The sequence below is a fragment of the Liolophura sinensis genome, chromosome 10 (assembly GCF_032854445.1).
Source record: "Liolophura sinensis isolate JHLJ2023 chromosome 10, CUHK_Ljap_v2, whole genome shotgun sequence".
Lineage (NCBI taxonomy): Eukaryota > Metazoa > Mollusca > Polyplacophora > Chitonida > Chitonidae > Liolophura > Liolophura sinensis.
This window is the reverse complement of record NC_088304.1, coordinates 23,957,860-23,983,942: the sequence shown is the minus strand read 5'-3', so window position 1 is coordinate 23,983,942 and position 26,083 is coordinate 23,957,860. Positions and strand designations below refer to the sequence as shown.

Below are 26,083 nucleotides of genomic sequence, written 5' to 3'. Positions count from 1 at the left end.
AGATGGGGAAGGGAGTGAAAAAGTTGGAGGTTGACGGCTTTATTTCTTGAATTTTGGATACAATGGGTGGTGCCAGCCGAAAGTCGTTTCATACCTTTACTTCTGAAGGCCGACTGAATTTTCGGAAGCAGGGTCTACTCCACGGGAACTGATGCAAACAGCAATATTTCCGTCTATATATCAGGATTGGCAGGGTCTGCTAATCTTGATGGATAAATTTTCTGTCAAGAATAGGGTCTATTCAACAGAGAATTACCAAATACCAAATTACCAAACTATAAGTTGTGGAATCGAAAAGCGCACTGACGTGAAACTGATAAGCGAGGTCTCGCGTGATTCCAGAGTGGCGAGACAGAACTTTATTTTAGGAAGATGGGTGCTCTTCAGTGTGGAGGTGTTTTTGGTATAACTGTCATTGCAGACGACGTCTTCGTTGCACCGTGGAAATCTATCTTTCATTCCTGATTCGAAAGACACGAGTAAAGAAGAGTAAAACTAAACAAGACTGAAACTGCCGAACAGCAAGGGAAAAAGTACAAACGAAGGGTGGGTGGACGTGAAAACTGACAAAAAGACGAAATAACGAATTTATCGTTCCTTGTTTAATTTAATGTCTTTTGAATGTGTAGTCTAACATTTAGATTTAAAACGGCTCCAAGATATTTTACTTATGCATGCTTAAAATATAGGCTTAAGTTCAGAAGTCAGATTATTCAGAACATGGTTATACTTGTCGAATAAAGATTTATTTTTAACAGAGTGAAAACAACACGTTTTCGGTTTCCTTTTATTCCTTCTTAGAGCACCACATGTAGGCCTATCCATGGACCGACTCATCGCGCCCATATTTAACATCACAAAGAGACCTCGACAGGCACTAGTTTCAGACCCCTTCGACAGTCAATCAACAGCTTTAAGTATCAGCAATGGTAAGATGCCCATTTCATATTATATAACAAAAAATTGGTTCCAAAGTGATGTCTGTATTGCTGGCTTAAGTCAGGTGGCGCAGATGACTTGGTAGTATGATATAGCAATAATCATAAATGGTAAAGATGCCCTTGTCATATTATAATAAATTTGTTCACAAAAGGTATTTCAAAATTTAATTCAAAGTGTTGTGGAGCAGATGACTTGGTCATATTTATACAGAGTACAGTCGTGCTTAATTGGTTACCAGTGAAGACCTATATCAACTCTCAGCTAAAAGACTCTAAGCTAATTTAGCTAATTTCCTAAATTTTTAAATGTAGCCTACATTTTATGTGGACACGCATGTCCAGAGTATGTATTTATTTGATTGGTATTTTGAATCCACACTCAGGAGGTATTCACTTCTACTATGAGGGTCATGTTTATTTGTGAAATAGTGCTTAAAGTAAAGTAAATCAATCTTAGCCAGGCAGACAACAACATACGTACTTAAAGCTGCAGCAGACACAGAAAGAGTAGATTTGAACATGGAACCTTAATGGTCAAGGGCCTAATAGCTGCTGCCCTAAGTCCCTATATAGTCTTAACAGACTTGACCATAATTCTGTGCAACTCCATAAAATATTGAGTGTCTTTGGTCAACAAAACATATTACATGCATCAGTCTGTTTAGGGTATTTGAAATATTCCAGGTCCCACTGCCACACACACTGGACCCATGCATAGGACACAGCCTGGATCATGGAACCAGGGCAGGACAAACCCCTCTATGATGACTGCTCTTCTCCCACCCAAACCCTCTTTACCCCAATACCAGTCAAAGAAGATGGCTAAGGCAGGGTCCAACCTGCACGTCACACAGAACCAGAGCTATTCCAAGGCAGCTCCACCCACAAGAAAAGTAACAGTTACTGGTGGTAATGGTTGTTCTTTGTTACACTTTTTTATACGATATACACAGTTTCTCATCAGGCCAACTTGCATCTACATATGATAGCAGTGATGAATACTTGTATCGTAGAATTCAGGATATTGTGTCGCGGATGTCGCTATGAGTTTCAGTACATGAACTAAGCTTTTTTTAAGAAAGGAAAGATCATATATTTGATATGTTATGCATGTATTTGTGTATGATTTGAATATAATAATGCTTCCCCTTGGCTCTGACAGTTGTCCTCCCACCGTAATGCTGGTCGCCATCACATAAGTGAAATATTCTTGAGTACGGCATAGAACACTGCTTTAGTTTTCCTATGTTGAATTTTGTGCATTTATTGTAGGTTTATGCTTTCATGTGTTTTGGCTGTTATTTACATACTAGTATTTTTTACTATATTTTCTTCAGGTCAGATAAGAGCATTATCAGCAGGTCAAACAAACTTTCAAAGCAGCAACATGAATAATACAAGGCAAGGAACCTCCCAGCCTCAAGCATCTAGTTTTCCGGGGTTTCAAGGAAACAAAACCAGGTTTGAAAAAATATATTAATATTGCTGAGGAATAAATTTTGTTAATTTAGAATTTATCATTTGTAGTTACATTTTTGATGCCCAGACTTGCAGATCGACCATTGTTGACATAAAAATCAAGCATTCCTTAATTCCTGTTTAAATGAAACTGAAAGTATGGTGTTGAATCAAGTAATGTATTTGTTGCATATTGGAAATGCCATTGTAGCAGCTTCAACCAGAAAAGACAGTATCAGCAATCTGGTCAAGACTGGCCCAACAGGACGACATCCCACACTGCACAAATGGGGCTATCCACCATGTCCAGTGTGAATCAGCTCAGCCATGTCAGTCAGGTCAGCAGTGCAAGATCTTCTTTTCCGTCCCAGCAGAAGTTTAGCACACAGGCTTTTAACAGAAGTCAGATACAAAGCCAATCTCAGAACTCCAATATCACAAGGTGTTCAAGTCCACAGGTAAATTAATCTGTTATGCAGGCCATAGTAATAGCGTATAGTAAGTTTTGTTTGCTTTAGGGCAACACCAATTTTATTGTATTTTACTGTAGAGCCAGCACTAATAAAATCAAAAAATAGAATAAAAATAACATTTAAAATCCACCTTTTTATTTTGTTTATTTATAAGTCTGGTTCCACATTGACCTGAGAAGCTATTTTTATTTTAAATGATAATGATACTGTTAAATGAGGTTGTAATAATTGCATATTTGTAACAAATGACTTGTTGTGTGGAAATGAATATGTAGTTTCCCTTAATAATCTTTTAATTACAATACTAAAGATGTTTCACTTAAAATGTTAGATTTATAAACATGCATTTGTCAGTCTCCTCTAAGCATTACAGCGATTCAAATTTAAGGCTGTTCTTTGAATTTTTTTATACTATTTCAGCCATCTACAAGCTATGCCACTTCTTTGACAAGCAAACAGAAGGCATATCATAACAACAAACAGGACATTGACAAATCTCTGAGGGTGCTGACTGGCACAGCTCTATCCTCAGGCAGTGGGGCAACTCACCACATTCAGTACCTGTCATGTTTGAGATCCATGGTAAGGGCATGTTAATTATTCTGTACTTACAGAGAAAAAAAGAGTGTAATTATTAAATTGATTAAATTGAAAAAAAAAAACCTTCCACAAGTTTGTTCAGGAATGTATATGTATGCAAAACTTTAGATGCAGTTTGAAAACATAATTCATAATAATCATGTTAATGATGTTAAACTGGCATTGTGTTGTTCTATGGGGGCCTCCGTGGTTAGCGTGTCCAGGAGCCTCTCACCAATGCGAGTTCAATTCCAGCTAACACTGGCTCCTTCTCCGGCCATACATGACAAGGTCTGCCAGCAACATGTGGATGGTCATTGTTTTGCATAGATAATTTAGTCACATCTGGCCATAATAAGAACATATCCAAATGGCAGTGGCAATGTAAACCCTTGGCAATTGTTAGCAGGCTAGTACAGCACCAGGAGCCACTCACCAATGGGATCTCTGTGCAGCTCATACTGGCTTCCTCTACGGTCGATATGGGAAGGTCTGCCAGCAGCATGAGCAACCGGCAGATGCTTGTTGGGTTCCCTCAGAAATTTTCTTGAGAGCAGTGTAAAGCTCTAATGAAATAAATAAATAAACCCTTGCCCATGGTCCCACTCAATCACAAATTATTTTAAAAAATATTAAAACTGTATGCATATATCATTAATTTCAAGCAGAGGATATAGTTTATAGTGTAATTTTATGTGTTGACTTTTCTCTGTTAAATAGGTACTTTAAATGCTGCAGTCACAGCCAATGCTGTAATGCAGGGGAAGGAATTCCTGCTTCGAGATGAAACTGGCAGTATACCATGTGTTTTCTTTGAAATTGTAAGGGGAGAGTTGCAGTAACTCTGTAAACAGAGCTATTATCTCAAAGCCAATTTCCATAGTAATGAGTATGTTGGAGGAAATAGCTATGTTTGCAAAGTGATAAAAGCATTTCATGTTCATAAATATGTGACATTTAAAGGTTAAATGTCGAACCTTTAGTTTAACAGAACTGAGGCATGTACTCAGGCTGCTGTATCAGAGCTGTGGTAGCCTTCATTGTGAACAGATATATTCACTACCTTTTTTTTTCAATAAATGTGCTATGAAATGTGTGTAAAATGTATATCACATCATTTCAAAATGTGATGATGTCTAAGTATTCTAGCTCTTTCATTCACATTTAATAAAATGCAGCTGACATGATGCTACAAAAACAAAGGGAGGCAGAACCTGGAATTTTGAACAAAGTATAGACTGTTTAGGTTTGTGCAGTGGACTTCAGATAATGCATAAACTACATGAAATTAATATACCCTATAAAAAGCAAGCGTCTGCAGTAGTCATCAACAAGTGATTACTATCTTAAATTTTGGCTGATAATTACTAATGGTAAGCTAGACAGGTCTCATGTCAAAGCTGTACACTACAAGAACAGGTTTCCCATAGTTGTGAAGTAATTCTGACTTCATATCATTTAGTTATTTACCTTTACTTTTCACATTTAATATGTTTAAAACTGCCATAGTAATATGAACTACATGTGTAATTGCAAAAAAGGCTGATAAAACAAACTTTGTTTTACTGTACTGTATACATGTACTGTTATCAGTGAATTAAAATATATGAACAGCTACATGTACAATTTTTATCAGTATTATCAGGTACATATTGTGTTACATACATACATGCACGTAATATCGGTTAATGCTTCTACTGCATGAAGATAGACTTCTGTATTGAGTCGACCTCTGAAGATTCATGTATATTTGGCATGGGACACAAGTTGTTTGGATTCATCCCTCACACTTTCCCATTTCAGGATAGGAGACTGCCACTAATGATCAGAGGACATTGGTATAGGTAAGTGTACAGTTTATTTTTTCACAAAGCAACACTTTATTTTCTCTCTGGTCATCCGTAATAAGGTCTGTCAGCAACCTATGGATGGTCATGGGTTGCCCCTCGGCTCTGCGTGGTTTCCTCCCACAATAATTCTGTCTGCCGTAGCATAAGTGAAATATTCATGAGAAAGGCAAGAAAATAAATATATACTGTAAATCTTCAGCTTTTTCAACCTCTAAAGCAATTTTTTTCAGTAGAATTTAAGTATACAAATGATACAATTGTTATCAAAATGGTGTTACTAAAAATGCCAGCTTCATAAAACTAGTTAAATTAGTTTTCTGCATCCCATAACTCTCTCAGGTTTCAAAAAACTGGATGCAAAGGTGGTTGAAAAGGTTGAAGAATTAGAGTAAATGAAAATTTTCAACTTTACCTACATGTATAATAATGCATAACCTGGAGTTCAGCAGAGGAGAGCTGGTTTCAGACATACTACTTGATGCAGTGGTTCACAAATGCCATGTTTTTTACCTCTATTCTGATCCAGTCTTTATGCCCGTCCTAATTTGCTTTAACACAGTGGTTCCTGTGCTCTCCAGCAAGAGACTTGAACAACTTAGCCACCAAGTGTCTTGATAATAAGCAAGTCAGTGTAACATATTTGTATATTCAATCATGTATATACTTTGTATATGGCTCTATCTGGTTGATCCACTGAACAACTTAGCTTAATAAATAAGAGAAGTAACTGAACAAATTCATTCTGACAATCTCAGTATTTTGATTTGAATACAATGTATATGTATAGATGGATACAGATCAGAGAGCTTTCACAAATACAGACCTGTACTCTTCCATTTGCCTACTTGGAACTTTTCAACTGTGCTGTCCTCATCATGTCAAAGCTGTACACTACAAGAACAGGTTTCCCATAGTTGTGAAGTAATTCTGACTTCATATCATTTAGTTATTTATCAATACCATTAAAAGACTATAATGTCATACTGGCCCAGATAACACAGTTGGTAGAGCGTCTGCTTCGGGACCGGTAGATCTAGGATCAATCCTTGATCGAGTCACACCTAAGACTTTAAAAGAGGAAGTTGTAACTTCCTTGCTTGGCGTTCAGCATGAAGGGGATAATGCAACAACTGGTTGACCCGTATCAGTATAATGGCTCGGGTGGGGCGGCTTACTTGCCTTCGGTAAGTCGTCTCAGTGAAGCAGCACTAAATAAAAGAGCGGTGGAAATCCGTCCTGCTACAAGGAGGCACATTACACGTACATGCACCCTAAGGATTCCTTCGTCGTCATATGACTGAAAAATTGTTGAGTACGACGTTAAACCCCAAGCACTCACTCACTCTATAATGTCAGCATTGACATGAATGTGGCTGGCACCTGGATACAACAAGGCGCAATACACTAGTGATAGAGTGACATCATGCTTGGGAACCTGAATCTTAGCTCTAATTATTGGTTTAATAATGAACTGGAATATAGTCTTGATTTTTGGAAGTTTGCCCTCTCACGAAAGTCACATTGCGGGTTGCAGAATTCTGATGACGTCCGACTTCATGCTTTGATTACATTTTTGTCTTAAGTGTGATGATGTTGTCTCATTAATCACAGATAATGAGGTGATAGGACTAAGATTACCTTACGATCAAGAGAAGCCTGTTTTTGGCGGGTACAGCTTTGACATTTTGAGGACATCGCAGGTGACAGGACCAAGTTCCAGATTATTGAAAGTATCTATTTGAAGCGAATAAAGTAGACTAATGCTAAGCTAGGAACATCACCAACTGATCTCTGGGGCCAATTCCAGAAAGCCCTTTCTGACTTAAGTCAAAATTTAAAAGCTCAGCATGATGCTTAGGTTTTGGTACTGAAAGAGTAAATTTTGACATATTTGTCTTAAGATAACATTGATGAGGGGTACAAAATTTCTGAAAATCCAAAATAAGCTGGTATTGAGAGTTTAAACCCCAAAATGAGATCGTGTTTCAAATTTTGACTTAAGTCAGAAATGGCTTTGTGGAATCGTCCCCAGAGCTATATTGTAAGATGATTACAACATGCCCCACTTTTGACTTCTTAACTAAACTTAGAATACTGTTGATCTACTTTGCTTTATATCCTACATATTCAGATGCATGGGTACATTTGACCGCAAGCTGGGGATGTTCAAGTGTGTCTCTGTTAGAGGATCAAACCTTCCAGAACGCAATCTGGCTAAACTGATGTTGCCACTGTCAGAGGAAACAATGAAGGCGCTGGTCAGAGACTTGAGAGAAACCTAGTGATCCTACTTACACTGTAGTACATTATAGACAGTAATAAAGTTGTTTTTATCTGGATTTAGGGCACCAAAAGTATTATACTGCATCAGAAACTGTGATAATCCTATTTGCCAGTACTCACTGTAAAACATTGAAGCTTATCCTGAGAATACATGTAATGTTTGACAAAGAAAGCTAAACCATTGTTGTTTGTATATACATGTACATGTGATTTCTCGTGTATTGTTATCTTGTAAAGTAATAAATAAGCTCAGAGTGACGTGTTGTTATCAAAATGTTGTTTTTGTCATTATTGTGTTCATGGTGTACATTTGTACTGCCCAAGGAATTTGCAAAATGCAGGAAATGGCCTAAAATTCCATCCAAGAACGTGCATGTATCGTGCTTTTTATATCTACATTTGTACAAGTACAGTGCAGTATCATCGATATTCAGGGACATTGCTTTGCCTGAATATTGGTGCTGTTGTGGGTGGCTGAATTCATTCATTGTATTAGTGTCTAATGCCATGTAGTTCAATGCCATACTCAAGATTTTTTCACTGTCCTGTGATCTAGAAACTTACAAGCCATAATGGTGGATGACCAAGGGTCATTAAAACAATCACAGTCGGAAATTTACAATTTCCTACTACAGCCTGAGTTTGACTAGCACCTCATGTGCCTAGTCGTTAGGACTATAGCACCTTACTTACTAAACAGGGGCCTCCATGGCCAAGGTGTTTAGCATGCCAGCATGGTGCAATGACCCAGGAGCCTCACTGTAAGTTCATGTCTAGGTCATACTGGCTTCCTCTTCAGCAGTTCATGCATGAGAAGGGATTGTTGTGGGTTTCCTGGGCTATGCTCAGTTTCCTCCCACCATAATGCTGGCTGCCGTCATATAAGTAAAATATTATTAAGTACGGCGTAAAACACCAATCAAATATAAAATAAATACTTATTAAGCCACGTTTGGCTCTCATGGTGAGCTAGATTATTTCTCTCATACATGTGCAATGACAGGAAACTGGAGTGCCTGGTGTACATACCTCCGTCCAGTAAGTTCAGTGTGTATGCCACACTGGTAGAAGAGAAGTGATCTTGAAAAAGTCAAGGGTGTAAAAACACACATGTATAAGTTGTCTTAATGTGTGCTGTCAACAGCTTATTGCCACCAAGGCACTGGGAAAAATGGATCCAGAAAATCTTCAAATGTATTCTCTCTGACAGGTATATTTAAAGTTAACATAAAGTCTGCCACTATATATACATAGAAAAAATGACATAGGGCACAGTTGCCCAAGAAAAATATGGAAAAAATTATATAAAGTTTTGAAAGCCAAGAAGATAAAGCTCAGCACTGGGGCACTGACGAACAATTCACTACCAGTAGCCATGTTGCTGAAGGCCTGATGAACTTGGCCAATCACTAGCGCTGAAAGCGTCATATGATAATTGGCTGTCACAACAAAAAATCTATTAGCTCTCGATGGTCAGGGTGGTTTCTTATAGTGGATAGATAGATATCAATGCAATTATTTGGGATTTTTCCGTTAGTTTAACTATTAAACGGATGCATTTTTTTCCCTCAGCAAAGTCAGATTTGTTACAAAAATATCTTCCCAAAATCTGAATGAAAGGGTCTGTTATCAATCAGAAAGTCCTGCTATGTTCGGTAAATGGTTACATCCATGCAAGACGAGGACAAGCAGGACCACTAAAACACAACACTTGTGTCCACAAACATTGCCCTGATCAAGTGCCTAACTAAAAGAAATATCAGGCCTTCGAGCAATGAACACAGCTGATACCCTTTGGTTGGGTATCGGGCATTTTTGCTTGTATTTTCCCATGGTCACATTGTTTAATACCGATATTACGGGAGAGCTCCTAGGTTTTGTGACTTCACTCTAGATGGCTATAACATGGCAAAATGGTGTCATCAAATGAGTGACTAGGTACTGCTATTTATTTTGGTGATAAGCGGATTTTTAAAATACTTTTAGAACATTTCTAGAATGTTACTTCATAATTTAATTCAGCTTTATTGGCTTACTTCATCTTCACTTTAACCCATGGTTCAAAAACATGCATATTAACCACAGGGTCAAGGTCAGCTTTACTTCTATCAATTTGATTGAGAAAAGCTGTTTAGACAAGATTACAAATCGTTTTATTCTTCAGTAAGTAGGAATAATTTATCAGACATTAATAAAATGATACACATGTAGCATAATTACATAAGTACTTGTATCTTCCTGAAACCTGGATGTATATTCCATTCTTTACAACGAAAAAATAAAATTGATTAGATCCGCATGACAGAAACATCCAGAATTTCTGTATTACATGAGAGGGGCAGCTCAAAGTCATACTCATGGATTTGAAATGTTATCTTGCAGTTACATGTACACGTACATACAATGACACAGAAGTTTATCCAAACCCACCATTAATTTTCTTCAACTAAGGTGCAGCATCTCTGAACAAAGTCTGAATATCTGTAATTCAATGGGCTTTCAAAGGTGTCGTGCTGTATGGCGACTAAAGTAAAATCCTGACAAGAAAACAGTACTAAGGGAAGGGAATTGACCTATTTTAATACTTGCACATATGAGAAAAGCTTGTGAGAACACAAATGTCAAAACAGATGTCTTACAAGTTTCTGTGACACTAAAACACGTTTACTTGTAGACTTTTAGCTCCTTTCATGATACGTCTTGCAGACAGCCTTTCAAGATGGTCACAAACTGCATGTGTGTTAAGACTGGGAAGAGTATTTTCCATAACAACAAAAATGGTTAGCAGGTATAAAATTAAATTTACTGCATAAATGCCTGACAATGGCAACCAAAATCATAAAATATACATGCATGAACAATGACAGAAAAAAGAAAAAAAATGACAACTGAACCACTATGATTTACACACAGAGATGTTAAAATGACTCTTGAATTCTGTTTCTTGACCTTAAACATTCAAGAAATCTTTTTCCTCTACCAACTTTTCCTCTTCCCAACTTTCAGTGTCTGAATGCCTCTCCTTGGGGGGGTGGAGTCAAGGCCTATATTTGCATTGTTTCAAGAACATAGGAGTCTTTTTGTAATATTAAATTCCATTTCAACCATTTTAACAATGCAGGAATCTATGTGTCTCTCGACAAGTCCACACATAAATGTACGAATCATGCCAGTGTACCAAATGAGGGTGACTGAAGAGCAGCCATAATCTTAACTTGCATAAGACCACACGTGCTCAAGGAGCTGTCCTTACAAATGTGTATCACCTTGTCTCCCCTCTCCCTATTCACTCCCCTAGTCCACCGGCTGGAATATCCACCCTGTCTTTAGCTTACACATACTGGAAAAACACAGGCTATGTTTTCTGACTGGTGTCTCTCTGTCGGTAATTGACTCCCTTACTCTTCAGCTCTCTCACAATACCAGGTGGCAATCTCCCAGTCACTGATATGGCATAACATCCTTTAGTAAATCTATCTGTAGAAAACAAAAAACAAAATACATACATAAGCCATGACAGTTACATGTATTTTTCATTAATGCTACTCTGCTGGTAAAGGTTACATTCCAGTAATTCTCCTAATGTTTAAGAGAATCAGGTATTAGTGTGGAAAGCAAAAAGATTACATTTCTCTCTCAGCTGTTTCTTTGGGGGGGGGGGGGGAGGGGGGGATATGTATATGTTCATCATTTGTTGGGGTAACCATAGGAAAAAAAAGAAATGGTGCTTTCCTGTTACAATTTTATGTATTTTGGCTAAAAAGAGAAGACCAGATGTCCCAGAACTAGGGCAGCAAGTCTTGCATTTTTGTTCGTTTTTACTTCTTGTATATATCTTTGGATCAGATGGATTACATCTTCTCTTAGTCAAATCATACGTGCAGTAGAAATGCGCTGTGTTGGAGGATACTGTAAAATTGGAAGCAGTAATGCAACACTGCAGAGATACATACTTACAGATTAATGAACGCCCTGCAGGAAATGGAAAAAACTTGATGCACAAATAGCACAAATAAATCTGAAAATTTTTAAAAAAATACTTACTTATCCTCTGCCACTTAGCCACCCAGCTATCCTCAGGGCTCATCATTGCCACGACTCTATATCAGCAACATCCAAAAACAAACAAGATAAAAAATGATAATAAAAAGTAATATGAGCCTGATGAAAAATTACACTTGATCTATTTTTTAAGTATCTGACACCTACATCATATACATTATATCTAACAATGTCTCAGATCATTTATGTTTTTTATCACCAAAAAGTGATAATTTAATAGCATTTGTGGCATTTCTATTATTAATACAAAACATTCCCTCAAGCCACATCCCCTGTACATACATGTATTTTACCATAAAGTACTAGTATACATATTGTAGATAACTGCACATTTATTAACAAAATTATGTCATCACGATGTACTTTATTTATTTTATTTATCTGATTGGTGTTTTACGCCGTACTCAAGGATATTTAACTTATACGACGATAACTTATAGTTGTGTCACTTAAGATGCAAGCTTCATAAAACTGCGTCGATTATTTCTCTACACCCTATAGTTCTTTCAGAATGTTTCGAAGTATTTCACGCAGAGGCAGCTGAAAAGGTTGAAGAATTAGGGTAATGGTATATCTACTTTCTTTTCCTTTCAGTGTTTAATGTTCTTTCATCTAATATGTACTTCATGTTAGTGTTTCCTTTGCATTGAAATACATTTATATATATATATATATATATATATATATATATATATACTACATAAGCAAAAACATTATGTGTCCTAAAGTCTATCTGGTACACTAACATTACTATAGGAGAGCAATCTGATTGGTCAGAATATGTCTTTTGCTCTGCCATGTCAATGGTCAAACACATTACAACTGTGTGTATACATGTACAGTATTTATAAGCACATTCCTTGGCTAAATGCATCAGCCCCTCTGTACACTTGCTTTACATCACTGCCATCACTAGACAAGTTTGACCTTTGGCCCACATGTAACCCATACTAAGACTGAGCCTGATCTCTAATGACCTCCCCTAGATCTATGATCAGCATTCAGCTGTAAAATATTTACAGGCCCCAGGATCAAAAAGCAATCTTAGACTTAAAGAATCATTAAACTTGGTGAGTTCCTTTCCGTTATTTTAGCTGAAATTTGTTTTACATTAACTTACCCAGAATTTGCATTGTCAAGCAATATTTTGACCTTGTTACACAAGAAATAACAATTCTAAAGTTTGATTTAAACTTTGATTTAAGTCTGTAAAGATCGCTGTGTGACCCAAGGGCCTGGTGTCCACTGAAATCACTTTAGTTATAGAAAATGCATGCATGTGTATCTGGTATTAACAAAGACAAAATGCGAGACAGAACCATTCTTGTTTTCTGACATTTTGGCCTGATCACTGTGACCCAGTTATCTTGGCAGTGTTCAAGATTTCTGTACAAAATTTTTACTGTGGTGGCAATGATGTAAAGCAAGTATATAAAACAGCGAACATGCCAAAAGGAGTATGGTGTATCAACTGAGCTAGACTAACTCACCAAAGAATGTTTTACAGCCATGACGAGGAGTCATAAGCGTGTACATATATAGTGTCTTCTTGTGGCATGCCTCCAATATGCTGCTGCCCCTGAGGTATCATGCTGAAGACACCACCATGACACCCCACAAAGTCACAAGGACACTGGGATAGGCAGTTCTGTTTCCCAGCTTTAACCTCGCCATGCCAAACAAGACACAAACATGTGCCATTTTTAAAGCCTTTGATATGTTCTGACCCAGGTTTTGATCCCAGGTCTCCCGACTTTGAGGTGCCGGACTACTCATGTAGTAAAAATGTAACAAGTAAGACTATCTATTATTGGTACTCTGGTTTTTTTGAAAACAAAATGCGAGAGCAGGAAGATCTTACCCATCAAAGTTTGAACTGGTGCATTCGTACACAGCATCTCTGTTGTTCTTCATGTGAAGATACTCCTCACAGTTGTCACAGCCATCAAACTCAAATTGCTCGAATGTCTGACAAATTGCAAGAAATAAATGACTGATTCATTTGTTTATTTCACTGGTCGTACTCAAGAATATTTCACTTATACAATGGCTGCCATCATTATGGTGGGCGGAAACCAGGCAGAGCACTGGGGAAAACCACGAAAACCAAGCAGGGTGCTTTCAGGATAATTAAATAAATATAATGAATAATTACTTCAATCATTGGATCTCCACACAGATTACCACTTAATATTTATTTATCTGATTGGTATTTTACACCGAACTCAAGAATATTTTACTTATATGACAGCAGCCAGCATTATGGTATTGGGAAACCTGTTACAGCACTGGGGAAGGACAAGATCACCCACAACTTGCTGACAGACTTGCCCAAGTAGGATCAAAGAGGAACCCAATATGAGCTGGATTTGAACTCACAGCGATCGCATGGTTGAGAGGCTCCTTTCGCTTTTATGGTCAAACCCTGCGATAACCCCAGATTGTAATGCTTAAGTTACAAGGCCTAGGACAAAAATCCTTAATGTTACATTCCATAAGCTACTGCCAACCTCAATTATGCCATCTGCCAGGCTTTTTTCTGGATAAAATGTACTAAAACTATAAGATACATGCATACACGTTGTGGTTATCAAACAAGCAATGAACAAATTTTTCCCATGTACGATGAAAGATCTGAAGTACACATACCTTAAAGGAGAAGAAAATTTAAATATCAATCAAATACATGTACCACTGAAAACAGTATGCATTTCCTTGCAGGTGCATGCCATAAAATAAATTCTAATATGTATCTCAAAGATGATAAATTATAAATAAAGTCTGTGCCAACATCCGCTGTGGGCGACTCCATTTTGCCTCAGAACTAGTCCTGAAGTTTTCTGTGTTAGGAGAAGAATCGCCGTCGGGAACCGCCGAAGTGCAGTTCATACATTTCTGGTAGAACTCTTCTTCCCAGACGGTAGCGAACAGTACAGTTTGTTTTCCACTTGGCAATCGGGATACTGGAATGTTGGATGTAGGTTCCGAGTTAACAAGAGCAAGCCGGCAGTCTTAAAGACTCTCATTGGCTGAGAGGCAACACACCCTCAACATAAATTACAGGGTGTTAAAGATGAAGGACCAAATGGACTCAGCGATTTATGCCAGCTTTGCCGTGTTCAGGCTTTACGTGTATGGCAAGGAAAAATCACAAAATTATACAGAGGGCACCACCAGATATGAAAAAATGTGCTCTTTTCAGCATATAGTGACATGTTTTTAAGTTTTCTTCTCCTTTGACATTGATTCCAATTAACAATATATTTATTTATTTATCTGATTGGTGTTTTATGCCATACTCAGGAATATTTCATTTTTACGACAGCGGCCAGCATTATGGTGGGAGGAAACCGGGCAGAGCCGGGCATGCACCTCCATGACCATCAGGAGGTTGCTGGCAGACCTTTCCACGTAGAGGAAGAGGAAGCCAGCATGAGCCATTACACTGCGCTAGCACGCTAACCAACTGAGCCAAGGAGGGCCCCCAATCAACAATATAAGTAATAAATATGCAGGTAGGACAGCAACAACGCAACACTTCACTTGTATTGCTACTATTTTTTTTCCCATATATACATGCAGTACTTTTTAAGACACAACCCTCAACATTTATTAAGAATTCTTTAACTATTACTGGAGGAGACTGTTGGCTGTTGCCTCGTGAGGATAGGGTATTACTTTGTGAGTGTGACATTTCTTTGCTTGGGATCATTATCATTACACATGTTTTCTGGAATAACATGAAATTGTGTGCTGACCACTGGAAACCAAGGATGACTCTGTGAGGTATAATAATAAAAAGTATATAACCAATTACATCTTGGGGTTAACTTAACTGGCTTTTTTTGTCAATACAGTCCTGTGATATTGTTACCCTGAGGATCAGTTAGTTATTTCTAGCCAGTCACTTCAACATAGTCTTTTTGTCCAAAACATGACAGAAATATCAATCTTACAAGAAAAAAAAAGTTTGTCTTCTTACAGCTCAAAGGTTAGCTGAAGTTTCCGTAATACGTGAAGCTCTATCATTCAACGCCATGCAGAATGTTTCCTTGAACCTTTTCAACTCAAACTCATCCACACAATTTTAATGTTTGGTATACAATGATTTTTTAAGTCTTCTCATTCTGTGTTAAGAATCATGTAGAAGCTACAGACTAAAACCCAGGCTATGACACTACCCTTTAATTTTTAAGAGACTGAGCTATTGTGAGTGAGGAAATATCTGTCGTATCCAAATATTTCACTAAGTACTAGTCAATGTATCTAACGGATTGCTAGAGAAGATTACTTTTACTTTCACTTTTCAACATGTAGAGTAGCCCCGAAAGACTCCTTTTCATATATTGGCCAAGCGTCGTTGGAGTCTTAACACTGACAGTATATATTTCGTACTCAATAAAGGTCCAGGCCAATTCTCTTGTTCTTTGTTATCGGGCAAGCCTCATGCAAATAAAAGACACCAACCTAAAGGTCTGCTTTCCACATCACCACAAGATCACCATATGCCCCTACTCGCTTTAGACTGTACGTGGGAAGATCTGTAAGCAACCTGCGGATGGTCGTGGGTTTCCCCCGGGCTCTGCTCGGTTCCAACAACCATAATGCTGGCCGTAGCGGTATAAGTGAAATATTCTTGAGTACGGCGTAAAACACCAATCAAATAAATAAATAAATACTTGCTTTAGAATAGATTAATTATTACCATGAAAGCTTCAGCCGTGGCAACCATCTTCTTACTGTTCCACTATGAAGCAGAACATGCGCGTGGGCCTACATGTAGCTGCCCAACATGGTGGCCACCGCCAAGAAGCATGTACTGTGGAAGTCTTCATAGCTATAATAAATCTATTCTAAAGCGAGTAGAGACATATGGTGGCGGTGCGGTGGGAGCGGAAAGCCGGTGTTTAGGTTGGTTTCTTTCATTTGCACAACACTTGTTTGACAGCAAAGAGAATCTGCCTGGACCTTCGTTTAGTACGAAATTGATATTGTTAGCATCGAGAATCCAACGACGATAGGCCAATATAAGGAAAAGAGTTGGAGCTTTTCGGGACTATTTTCATGCTGTCATGGGGCATTTACAAACATACATATTCTAAAAACATATGTTACCACATCACACCGGCAAAGTAAAAATACTGATATCTGCGTCTCCAAAAACCTAAACAGGTTACTAGGATGTGTAATTTGTCTCAAACCAACATAACGATAATTGGACACTGTCCAATTTGTTACCAGCGTTGCCACAGCCCCAAAGTTCCACAACATAAACACCTGTACTTAGAGTTTTACCTTTACTAGTGAACATAGGAGGCACGGCTCTTAAGTTCCTCAGTTCCTTTGGAACAGTTTCTAACGACATCCTGGCTACTTTTCCGTGCAGTTATAGTGTTAAGTTATTTTCACTTTTCTTCGGCTACCTGTCTGACAACGTGCAGCAACAACGTCAGATATCAACAACAGGGCAGGTGCGCAAGGATCTGTGATCGATTCTATACGGCTTGGACCTGCTGTGTACCTATTGATGAAAAATAGCAATGCATGTCAAAGATAATGGATCCTGTAGCTCGTATCAGATTTCCTACGCGCCCGATATCGCGAGCTAAACCTGTACTACATTGCGACCGGAAATGCGGATGACACAAGCGGAGATGTTGTTGGGCGGGCGATTGGCACGTTGTGCAGGATACTACATGTAATTTTGATACGAGGATGTAAATCAAACTCACGCGAAAATCTTCCATTTGTGCGAACTGCAGTTGAAATCATTGCAAGTGCATATTTAACTGCGACTGACAACGATACAAGGCGGTGCAGAACGAAGGCGATCAATGGTTACCCATGGTCATCAATCATTTCCAGCTACGGCCCTTTAGCCGTAGTTAAACAGTTAGAAAAAGCGCTGAAAAAATACAGGTGTTCCAGTCCCTCACTTTGATGACACTCATATGTGATTTTTTTTTCTCTGCTTCAATGATTGGATGGGAATAGATCCAACTGACAGGGCTTGTAAAATATCTACCGATGGCATTATAATAAGCCCACAAACAAAAGCACTCAGACTCACAGTCACAGCTTGCAGGATGAAGTACATATAGCCTGACTGTTTTAGCTGCAGCACCATGGGGTTTTGTGGCCCGTCTACCAATGCACTCAGTGTGGAAACGGGCGTTTTGGCTAATGAGTGTTACGTTGATGTTCTTAACATCATTCCTCACAGCGTGTTTTTCTTGATCAGCGTATCTATCCTAGTTGCTTGGAGACATTCATTCTTTGGGAAGCTAAACATCGTAACCTGGGTGCACTTTCAAGGCCACACTCTACGATGGATCATCACGCTGAGTTTGTTGTGTCTGAACGTTGTGGAGATTGCAGAAGGAGTTTTACTTGCCTCCTTGGACCCCGGCCATCTCAGATATCACGTGTTCATTCCACAGTGTATCTCCACAATCAGTACTGGCATCAGCATCGCATACTATCACAGTGTGGAAATGTGGAACTCCCCTCGATTCCTAGTCTTACTGTTACTATACTGGTCAGGTTCTGTGACGTGTAAAATTCTGAAAATCGTGTCTATAACCTCAGATGGTGTAGAACTGACAGATGTCCGTTTCTGGCTTACGTTAATCGGTATAGTCTTCTACTCAGTCCTCCTCCTAATTGAGCTCAATGTGCTTAGGATTCAGGTGAGAAAAACGAGGAAATGAGACGACAAATGGAGCATGATAAAAGGTTACAGCATTGCTGTAGCCCAGAGGTTAAACAAATGATGCTGGATTCCTAAGTTTTCCTTCCAGCCTCAATATCTGTCGAAAATTGGAGTTGGCCATTGAACAATTTGCACTTTTCATTTAAAATTGTTAATTTTTGATAATGTCACATTTTCAAAGAGTTTGTGGCCAAAAAAAGGGGAAATCCCAGTTCCAACCGAAGGCAGGTCACCCGTATATGAAACGTAGAGCTCTAGTACTTCCTTTGATTGACACAAAGCCAAGTAAAGACAGTAAGCTAACTGTAACGCCATGGTCATGATGGTGGGCTGTCATGACTGATGTTCAGTTTCACATATTTTCTGAAAACTGAAGCATTTGTTTAATTTGCCTAGAATTTTAAGGGCAAGTGGTAAAATGTTTGATAATTTATGCTCTTCAGAGTGATGAATTCATCACAACTCGAAACTGATGTAAATGTGTATTATGTATTACATTCCATTTATGAGATTGTTAAACAATATGGTAGTGGATACTATACAGTAATCTTTATGTGTGAGATAAGATATATTTACATGATACAAAGTCGTCTGTTTGATGAATTGGCCTCAATTTGCGGTCATCATTTTTTTATTATTATCTTGTTTTTTGTCTTAAAAATGAGTGAATGACCAAGCATTTTGAGCCTTAAACCATGTTGTTTGCTGGAAGATGGAAATACATGTGGAAATATTGACATATAATTCTTTTGCCACAATCAGAAATTGTTTTCATGTAGCTTATCCAACCTGCCTATTCTAGCCCCACCTGCATCCGACGCCAGGTGCAGAAGGATCCACCTATACTCAACCTTGTGATCTTTTGTTTTGTTCTCCTGGTTATGTAATACCTTTCCGCCAGGTAAACACTCTCAAACCCATTCCAAAATATAGTTTATTTCTCTCCAAAAAACATCGTTAGTATCATTCAGAATAGAATTATCTTGTCTAACGTGCTCCAACAACAACATCGATCTGATCTGATCTTTTTTGATGATTTGGTCTGAAACCACTCCTGTGTTATGACATACAGTCCCAATCACAGCAAGAAAAATAATATTCTTCTATACCCTTAGCAACTTTGTCGGAAAGTTATATACTTCGAAAAAGGCTGTTTTCTTTTTGTAGGAAGATCCAACATAGAGATACTGTACTCGCATTCTGCGAGAAGCAAAACACTTTTTTTTTCAATGGCGCCAAATGTGGCTGCACATTTTTCACAAGGCTAAGTACAAGAGCCTCACTTTCGTATCATCGACTTCCCAACTATGACTGGGAGGTCAGTGCACCGAAAAAGAGGATATTTGACAAAGTTTAACCCAAATTTATGGTTACAGAGTGTGACCCTAAAGTGAAATGAACTGTTAGTTATGTGGTAAGGGCACTATTCTACATATGCAGGTTACTGGTTTTTTAATTTTGACCAGGTTTTTTTTTTATCACAAATGTGCATCCAATTTCATGCAGGACATACACTTTACATTTTAACCTGTTTCAGCGTTACGCCCTGTTCAAGGAGAAGAATCTGCTCCAACCCCTTGATGAGATTGCGGAGACACGTTACATCTATAGTTACGTAAACTTTCTGTCTAAGGCAACTTTCTGGTGGATCTTAGGCTTGTTGAGGGAAGGGTACAAACACGTGCTGGACCTGCAACACCTTGGGCGACTACCAAGCGTAAGTGTGGTCAATACGCTAGGTTCATGTTTAACAAAAAAGACATTGGTAGCAGCTACAGCTGTTTCTGGATTGAAAATTTTCCACTATTCAGTGTATTTTTAAGAATTTAAGAATTGATTTCATAATTCCAGTCATAGAAGATTCCAAATGAGTTACTGCCCATGGGCTGAAATAATGTGATTGACTACACTGTACCAGGGTTTTCATTTGTAATTTGAGAAGGAGATCAGAGCTCAAAAGTAGGTGGCTCAATTCAAAGAAATTATGTCACAATTACTATTGATGAAATGGTCAGAGCACCCAAAGTAGACGGCTACATGGAAGGCAGTAGGCAGCTGTCTGCAACCTGTTACTTGCCCTTTTTGAAAAATCCTGCTGTACATTATATGCTCCTATGTAACAAGTGAAATGCGGTTAATACAGTTGGCCCAAAATCATGAAAAGAAGAAGGAACATGAATAAATAACTGAATTAATAGATTAATACATCAATCATTTATTAAGCCCATTTTTGAAATTTGCATCATATTTGATGCTTTTCATTTCAGTTTTATTCATCTTCAAACTCAAAATCACCAAATCAATCTCTAAGCTGAAGTCAATAGAGACAGTGTGAATTATTAATTAAACTATTATGCAAAAATAACATTTTGTCTGTCGGAAAGAAACTAGGGTTCGTATGATGGGAGTTCAAACCCTCGTATCACGTAGCGATCTCAGACTAAAGTCAAAATTTCAGTCAAAAAACTTGGTATGTTTCTTTCCGTTATTTTATATCAAATTTGTTTAACAATAACTTTAGCAGAATTTATGTTGTCAAGTAATAGTTTTAGATTGTCACGTAAGAAATAACAATTTTAAAGTGATTTGAAAGTCTAAGATCGCTATGTGATCACCCGCTCGCACACTTCTGCAACAACTTAGCTTAATTAAAATGATTAAGTACTCTGCAAACTCAGAAATTGTCCAGTACATTTATACCTACATGTAGTACATTAAATAAGTTTAAAAAAAATTTTTTTTTGTGTTTCAGACTGAACATGCGAAAACAAACCTGGCTAAACTCCACAGAACCTTTGAAGAGGAGAAGGTAAATAGTGTGTGCATCAGTGAATTTACTGGCTGGATATTTAATATAGATTTGCCAAAACCTCGCTTTCTGGCTCAAATGGATAAATCTCTTGTTCGCTCTGGCTGAGAGACCCTTGACAGTGTCAAACAGTGTTAAAGAACAAGCGAATAAGTAAACAAAATGAATATACATGTATTACTAGGTCTTGACCAAGGAGTTACTAAGTTCATGTGGTCTTACATGAAGTCTGTCAGAGACCGCTTTATATTATGACATATGTCGAACTTGGGTCCATCAGGAAAGCACCAAATCACGTGGTTTATTACTCTGAAATCCATAAATACACTAGCTGCTATTGTGAAACATTCTTTAATATAAATTTACCAGTAATAACAACTGCAAAAAGCAACAAATCAAAGAAAGAAAATGGCTAAGTGCGTATCTTACATGTAAATGTCAAAACCTTGTTATGTTATTGGTTACGCTGGGTAGTGATTTGCATATATACGGTGTCTATAATATTGTGAAGAGCAGAGAGATTTGTAATAATGTCATACTTAACGGTTTGAATACTTCTCTTCTGATGAGTGTGTATTGAACAGAGAAGGGTCCACTTATTAATATTTCATAAATCAATTTTTCATTTTGCTTTTCTCGCAAAATGACATTGCCGTACCAAATGAAATTTATGAGATGCATGTCTTTCGAAGCTTTATAAAAATGGTCCTAGAAAAACATGAAAAATCAGCCTCACTGATACCTCCCGTGTATCATTGATTTGTAATGTTTTCGCTGCAGATACGGGCAGGTAATCGTGGAGGAGAGCCATCCTTAACACGGAGTTACCTGAAGGCCTTCTGGCCAATGCTGGCACTAGCAGGGGTCTACAAACTGCTGGGGGACCTGCTGGGCTTTGTGGGACCATGGTTTATTGAGGCTATTGTGGATTATGCCTATGTGACCAGGGACAGGACGGTGCTGGATAATGTCACCCACAACGCTACAGTAAGGCTGTGTTCTCAGGGAGTCATAGAAATCGCTTTTTAGAGGAGAACTTTTTTGAGGAGAAATTTCATGGATGAAAAGTTGTAGAAATTTTCTCACGTAAATCAATCATGACCTTTGGTCCAGAATGGCAGGTACATGTATGCCTATATGAACCCTTCGTCACCCATGCCTATGTGCTACAATGATATAAATCAATCTTGTCTAATCAAAATTGTCTTGTGTCAGTTTTATCAGGAATAATTCAGTCATTGAAACATTTTTTGTGTTGTTTTTTTTTTCCAGACAGCTATGTGCATGTGGACAGTTTTCTGAGCAATGACTGTATTATCAGACATAAATCAATCGATCATTCGATGATTGTCTTGTTTCAGAGTTGCAGCTACATACATGCCAATGTCGCCAGTTAAGTCAGCAAGACCTAAAACCATGATGATGAAGATACCTGACATAAGTTCATTAATCACTCACATATTGTTTTGTTTCAGGTTGACAGGTATGTCCACGTGGACAGTTTCTTCAGCAATGGCTACGTACTGTCCGCGACCCTCTTTTTCACCTGTTTGCTGCAGAAGACATTCCTTCAAAATCACCATTTTCTTGTGATCAGAGAGGCCATTAGGCTGAGGAATTCTGTACAGGTAGAAACTCTATAAATTAATCAATGCTACAGTCAACTTGGAAAATGACTCTAATCTTGCCCCATAAAATGCATTTTTAGAGGCAAGCGGTTGTCCTAACATCATATATTATAATATATAAGTACAGAAATTTTTTTTTTTGCATCATGTGCAATAACTTGTGGTCATTCTGCTGCGAACTGCAAGTGAAAGTGCCGGGTTAGTTATGTTGTAAATTTACAATTTCGAGATATACTAGCATGCACTAATGTGCTAAAAGCCCACATAACATGTCCAAATAAAAATAATGAAAGGAAAAAGGAAATTCAAAAACTATTTCAGTAGGTTCTACCAATGGTGGTCTTTTTCAATCACTGTAGTTACCTTTCACATGGTGGATTTTTGTACACAGCTACTTACCACAACGCAGAGAAGGTTGTAGGCCTCTCATTGGTCATTGTGCTTTGGATAAGCTACCTCCCTCACCAAACATGCAAGGAGTACAGCCTTGCACGTTGGCAGATAGCGATTCTGGTTAACAGTGCAATTAATAACTTTTCTTGCCTTCGTTTCCTTAAGAGTTCTAAGGATTCAGCAGCTAACAACAACAACATGTCAGAGAACTTTATTACATTAAAATACATATACTGTCAGTTTCTTACCACAGCATTTGCTACAATAATTTATGTCGTCTTTGCAGGGTATGGTGTACGAGAAGGCCCTGCGTTTATCCACTCTGATGTTATCGTCCGACAAGCTTTCCACAGGCCAGATTCTCAACTACATGTCCACAGACGCCTACTTCCTACATAATCTCTTCTTCATGATGCATTATATATGGGCTGTTCCTGTACAGGTAAATACATGGTATACATTGTACATTGCATATGGACAGTTGGTATGCAGGTAATCTCATGATACATTATACATGGTCACTTCCTGTACAGGTACTCTCATGATTCATTATATATGGTCATTTCCTGTACAGGTAATCTCATGATTCATTATATATGGTCATTTCCTGTACAGGTAATCTCATGATTCATTATATATTTTCATTTCCTGTACAGGTAATCTCATGATTCATTATACATGGTCACTTCCTGTACAGGTAATCTCATGATACATTATACACGATCACTTCCTGTACAGGTAATCTCATGATACATTATACACGATCACTTCCTGTACAGGTAATCTCATGATTCATTATATATGGTCATTTCCTGTAGAGGTAATCTCATGATTCATTACATATGGTCATTTCCTGTACAGGTAATGTCATGATACATTATACATGGTCACTTCCTGTACAGGTAATCTCATGATTCATTATATATGGTCATTTCCTGTACAGGTAATCTCATGATACATTATACATGGTCACTTCCTGTACAGGTAATCTCATGATACATTATACATGATCTCTTCCTGTACAGGTAATCTCATGATACATTGTACATGGTCACTTCCTGTAGAGGTAATCTCATGATACATTATATATGGTCAATTCCTGTACAGGTTATGTCATGATGCATTACATATGGGCTGTTCCTGTACGGGTAATCTCATGATACATTATATATGATCAAGTCCTGTACAGGTAATCTCATGATACATTATATATGGTCATTTCCTGTACAGGTAATCTCATGATGGATTGCATATGGTCAATTTCTGTACAGGTAATGCCATGATGCATTACATATGGTCACTTCCTGTACAGGTAATCTCATGATTCATTATATATGGTCATTTTTTGTACAGGTAATCTCATGATACATTATATATGGTCACTTCCTGTGCAGGTAATCTCATGATACATTATATATGGTCAATTCCTCTACAGGTAATCTCATGATGCATTACATATGGTCAATTCATGTACAGGTAATGTCATGATATATTATATATGGTCAATTCCTGTACAGGTAATCTCATGACCCATTATATATTGTCAGTTCCTGTACAGGTAATCTCATAACGCATTATATATGGTCACTTCCTGTACAGGTAATGTCATGATATATTATATATGGTCAATTCCTGTACAGGTAATGTCATGACCAATTATATATTATCAGTTCCTGTACAGGTAATCTCATGATACATTATATATTATCAATTCCTGTACGGGTAATGTCACGATACATTATATATGGTCAATTCCTCTACAGGTAATGTGATGACACATTATATATGGTCAATTCCTGTACAGGTAATATCATGATTCATTATACATGGTCACTTCCTGTATAGGTAATCTCATGATACATTATATATGGTCACTTCCTGCCCAGGTAATGTCATGATACATTATATATGGTCAATTCCTGTACAGGTAATGTCATGATATATTATATATGGTCACTTCCTGTACAGGTAATGTCATGACCCATTATATATTGTCAGTTCCTGTACAGGTAATCTCATGACACATTAGATATTATCAATTCCTGTACAGGTAATGTCATGATACATTATATATGGTCAATTCCTCTACAGGTTATGTGATGATTTATTTGTTAGTTTTTTTGCTTGGTGTTGTACACCATTCTCAAGAATATTTCACTTGCATGATGGCAGGCACTGTATTACGGTGGGAAGAAACCAGACAGAACCATGGGATAATCACGACCGTAGACAGGTATTATGTTGATACATTACATTCATGTGTGGGTTGTTCCTATACGGGTAATGTCGTACATCACAGGTAACAGTTACTGTGTAAGGAATGTGGGCATTTCTTGTACAGGTCATTTCCTGATCCATCACATTTGGCACAGGGAGTTACTCTGAGCCAGCTGATATCTGTCACGCAGAATCCTGACCAGGGCCTAAAGTAAAATATGAAGTAAGGCTCTTCATACAGACAACTGAAAACTATGCTTAAAAATACTTTCACTTATTTTTTCAGATTTTTTAAAAAAAATGCCTTTTTGAAAGGCATTCAGATATTTGAATACTATGGTGGGCTTTATGAGCCATACTGACGGTATCTAAGAATTCTGACCTCACTGATGTTCACCAGAAGAAAGGAATTTATGGGATAGTTAGTTCTGTAATCTTTTACTGATAGGTACAAAGAGTTATTCCAACATCCAGTGTCGTGATTAGAGATGCATAAACTTCCTATGACGTTAGAGCTAACCTTTGATAGTATGGTCCATAAAGCCCACCTTAAATCTCAAATGTCTGAGCACCTTTAACTCTCTTCGCAAAAATCGAAAAAAGAAATGAACGTATATTTATGCATAATTTTAAGTGGTTTATTTTAGAGTGATGATAACTTTGATTTTTAGAGGCTTT

At 37.8% G+C, this 26,083-nt stretch overlaps 3 protein-coding genes across 7 annotated transcripts in view; 2 read left to right on the top strand and 1 right to left on the bottom strand.

The window, feature by feature from the left end:
• Nucleotides 1-386: 386 nt before the first annotated feature.
• Nucleotides 387-7,840, top strand: LOC135476418 (uncharacterized). Of its 5 annotated transcripts, XM_064756439.1 has the most exons (10): nucleotides 387-546; nucleotides 802-929; nucleotides 1,626-1,850; nucleotides 2,279-2,402; nucleotides 2,611-2,857; nucleotides 3,293-3,454; nucleotides 4,172-4,272; nucleotides 5,255-5,295; nucleotides 5,861-5,926; nucleotides 7,433-7,840. In XM_064756439.1, the coding sequence occupies exons 2-7, from the start codon at nucleotides 824-826 to the stop codon at nucleotides 4,178-4,180; spliced, it is 873 nt and encodes a 290-aa protein (XP_064612509.1). In that variant the 5' UTR covers nucleotides 387-546; nucleotides 802-823; the 3' UTR covers nucleotides 4,181-4,272; nucleotides 5,255-5,295; nucleotides 5,861-5,926; nucleotides 7,433-7,840. The 5 variants fall into 5 exon arrangements, with proteins under 5 accessions (XP_064612509.1, XP_064612512.1, XP_064612510.1 ...); XM_064756442.1 differs by lacking the exon at nucleotides 5,861-5,926 and having other exon boundaries at nucleotides 2,614-2,737; XM_064756440.1 differs by lacking the exon at nucleotides 5,861-5,926 and having other exon boundaries at nucleotides 2,614-2,857.
• A 1,598-nt stretch (nucleotides 7,841-9,438) lies between these two features.
• LOC135476587 (transcription elongation factor SPT4-like) lies at nucleotides 9,439-17,014 on the bottom strand. The gene is given in 5 exon segments (XM_064756661.1): nucleotides 9,439-11,061; nucleotides 11,629-11,684; nucleotides 13,508-13,614; nucleotides 16,942-16,965; nucleotides 16,967-17,014. Coding segments are annotated over 5 exon segments (354 nt in total). The 5' UTR covers nucleotides 17,012-17,014; the 3' UTR covers nucleotides 9,439-10,939.
• A 757-nt stretch (nucleotides 17,015-17,771) lies between these two features.
• Nucleotides 17,772-26,083, top strand: part of LOC135477006 (ATP-binding cassette sub-family C member 9-like) — a 51,199-nt gene continuing 42,887 nt past the window's right edge. The window contains 6 exon segments of the mRNA XM_064757153.1: nucleotides 17,772-18,335; nucleotides 19,896-20,075; nucleotides 21,111-21,167; nucleotides 21,948-22,154; nucleotides 22,643-22,795; nucleotides 23,475-23,630. Coding sequence (XP_064613223.1) covers nucleotides 17,772-18,335; nucleotides 19,896-20,075; nucleotides 21,111-21,167; nucleotides 21,948-22,154; nucleotides 22,643-22,795; nucleotides 23,475-23,630 — 1,317 coding nt within the window.

Excerpts from the sequence above, each read along its gene's own strand:
- LOC135476418 (XM_064756438.1), top strand. The coding sequence starts at position 824 with ATGGACCGACTCATCGCGCCCATATTTAACATCACAAAGAGACCTCGA. Across the intron at positions 930-1,625 it reads AGCTTTAAGTATCAGCAATG|GTCCCACTGCCACACACACT; the intron begins GTAAGATGCCCA and ends GAAATATTCCAG. Across the intron at positions 1,851-2,278 it reads AAAAGTAACAGTTACTGGTG|GTCAGATAAGAGCATTATCA; the intron begins GTAATGGTTGTT and ends TATTTTCTTCAG.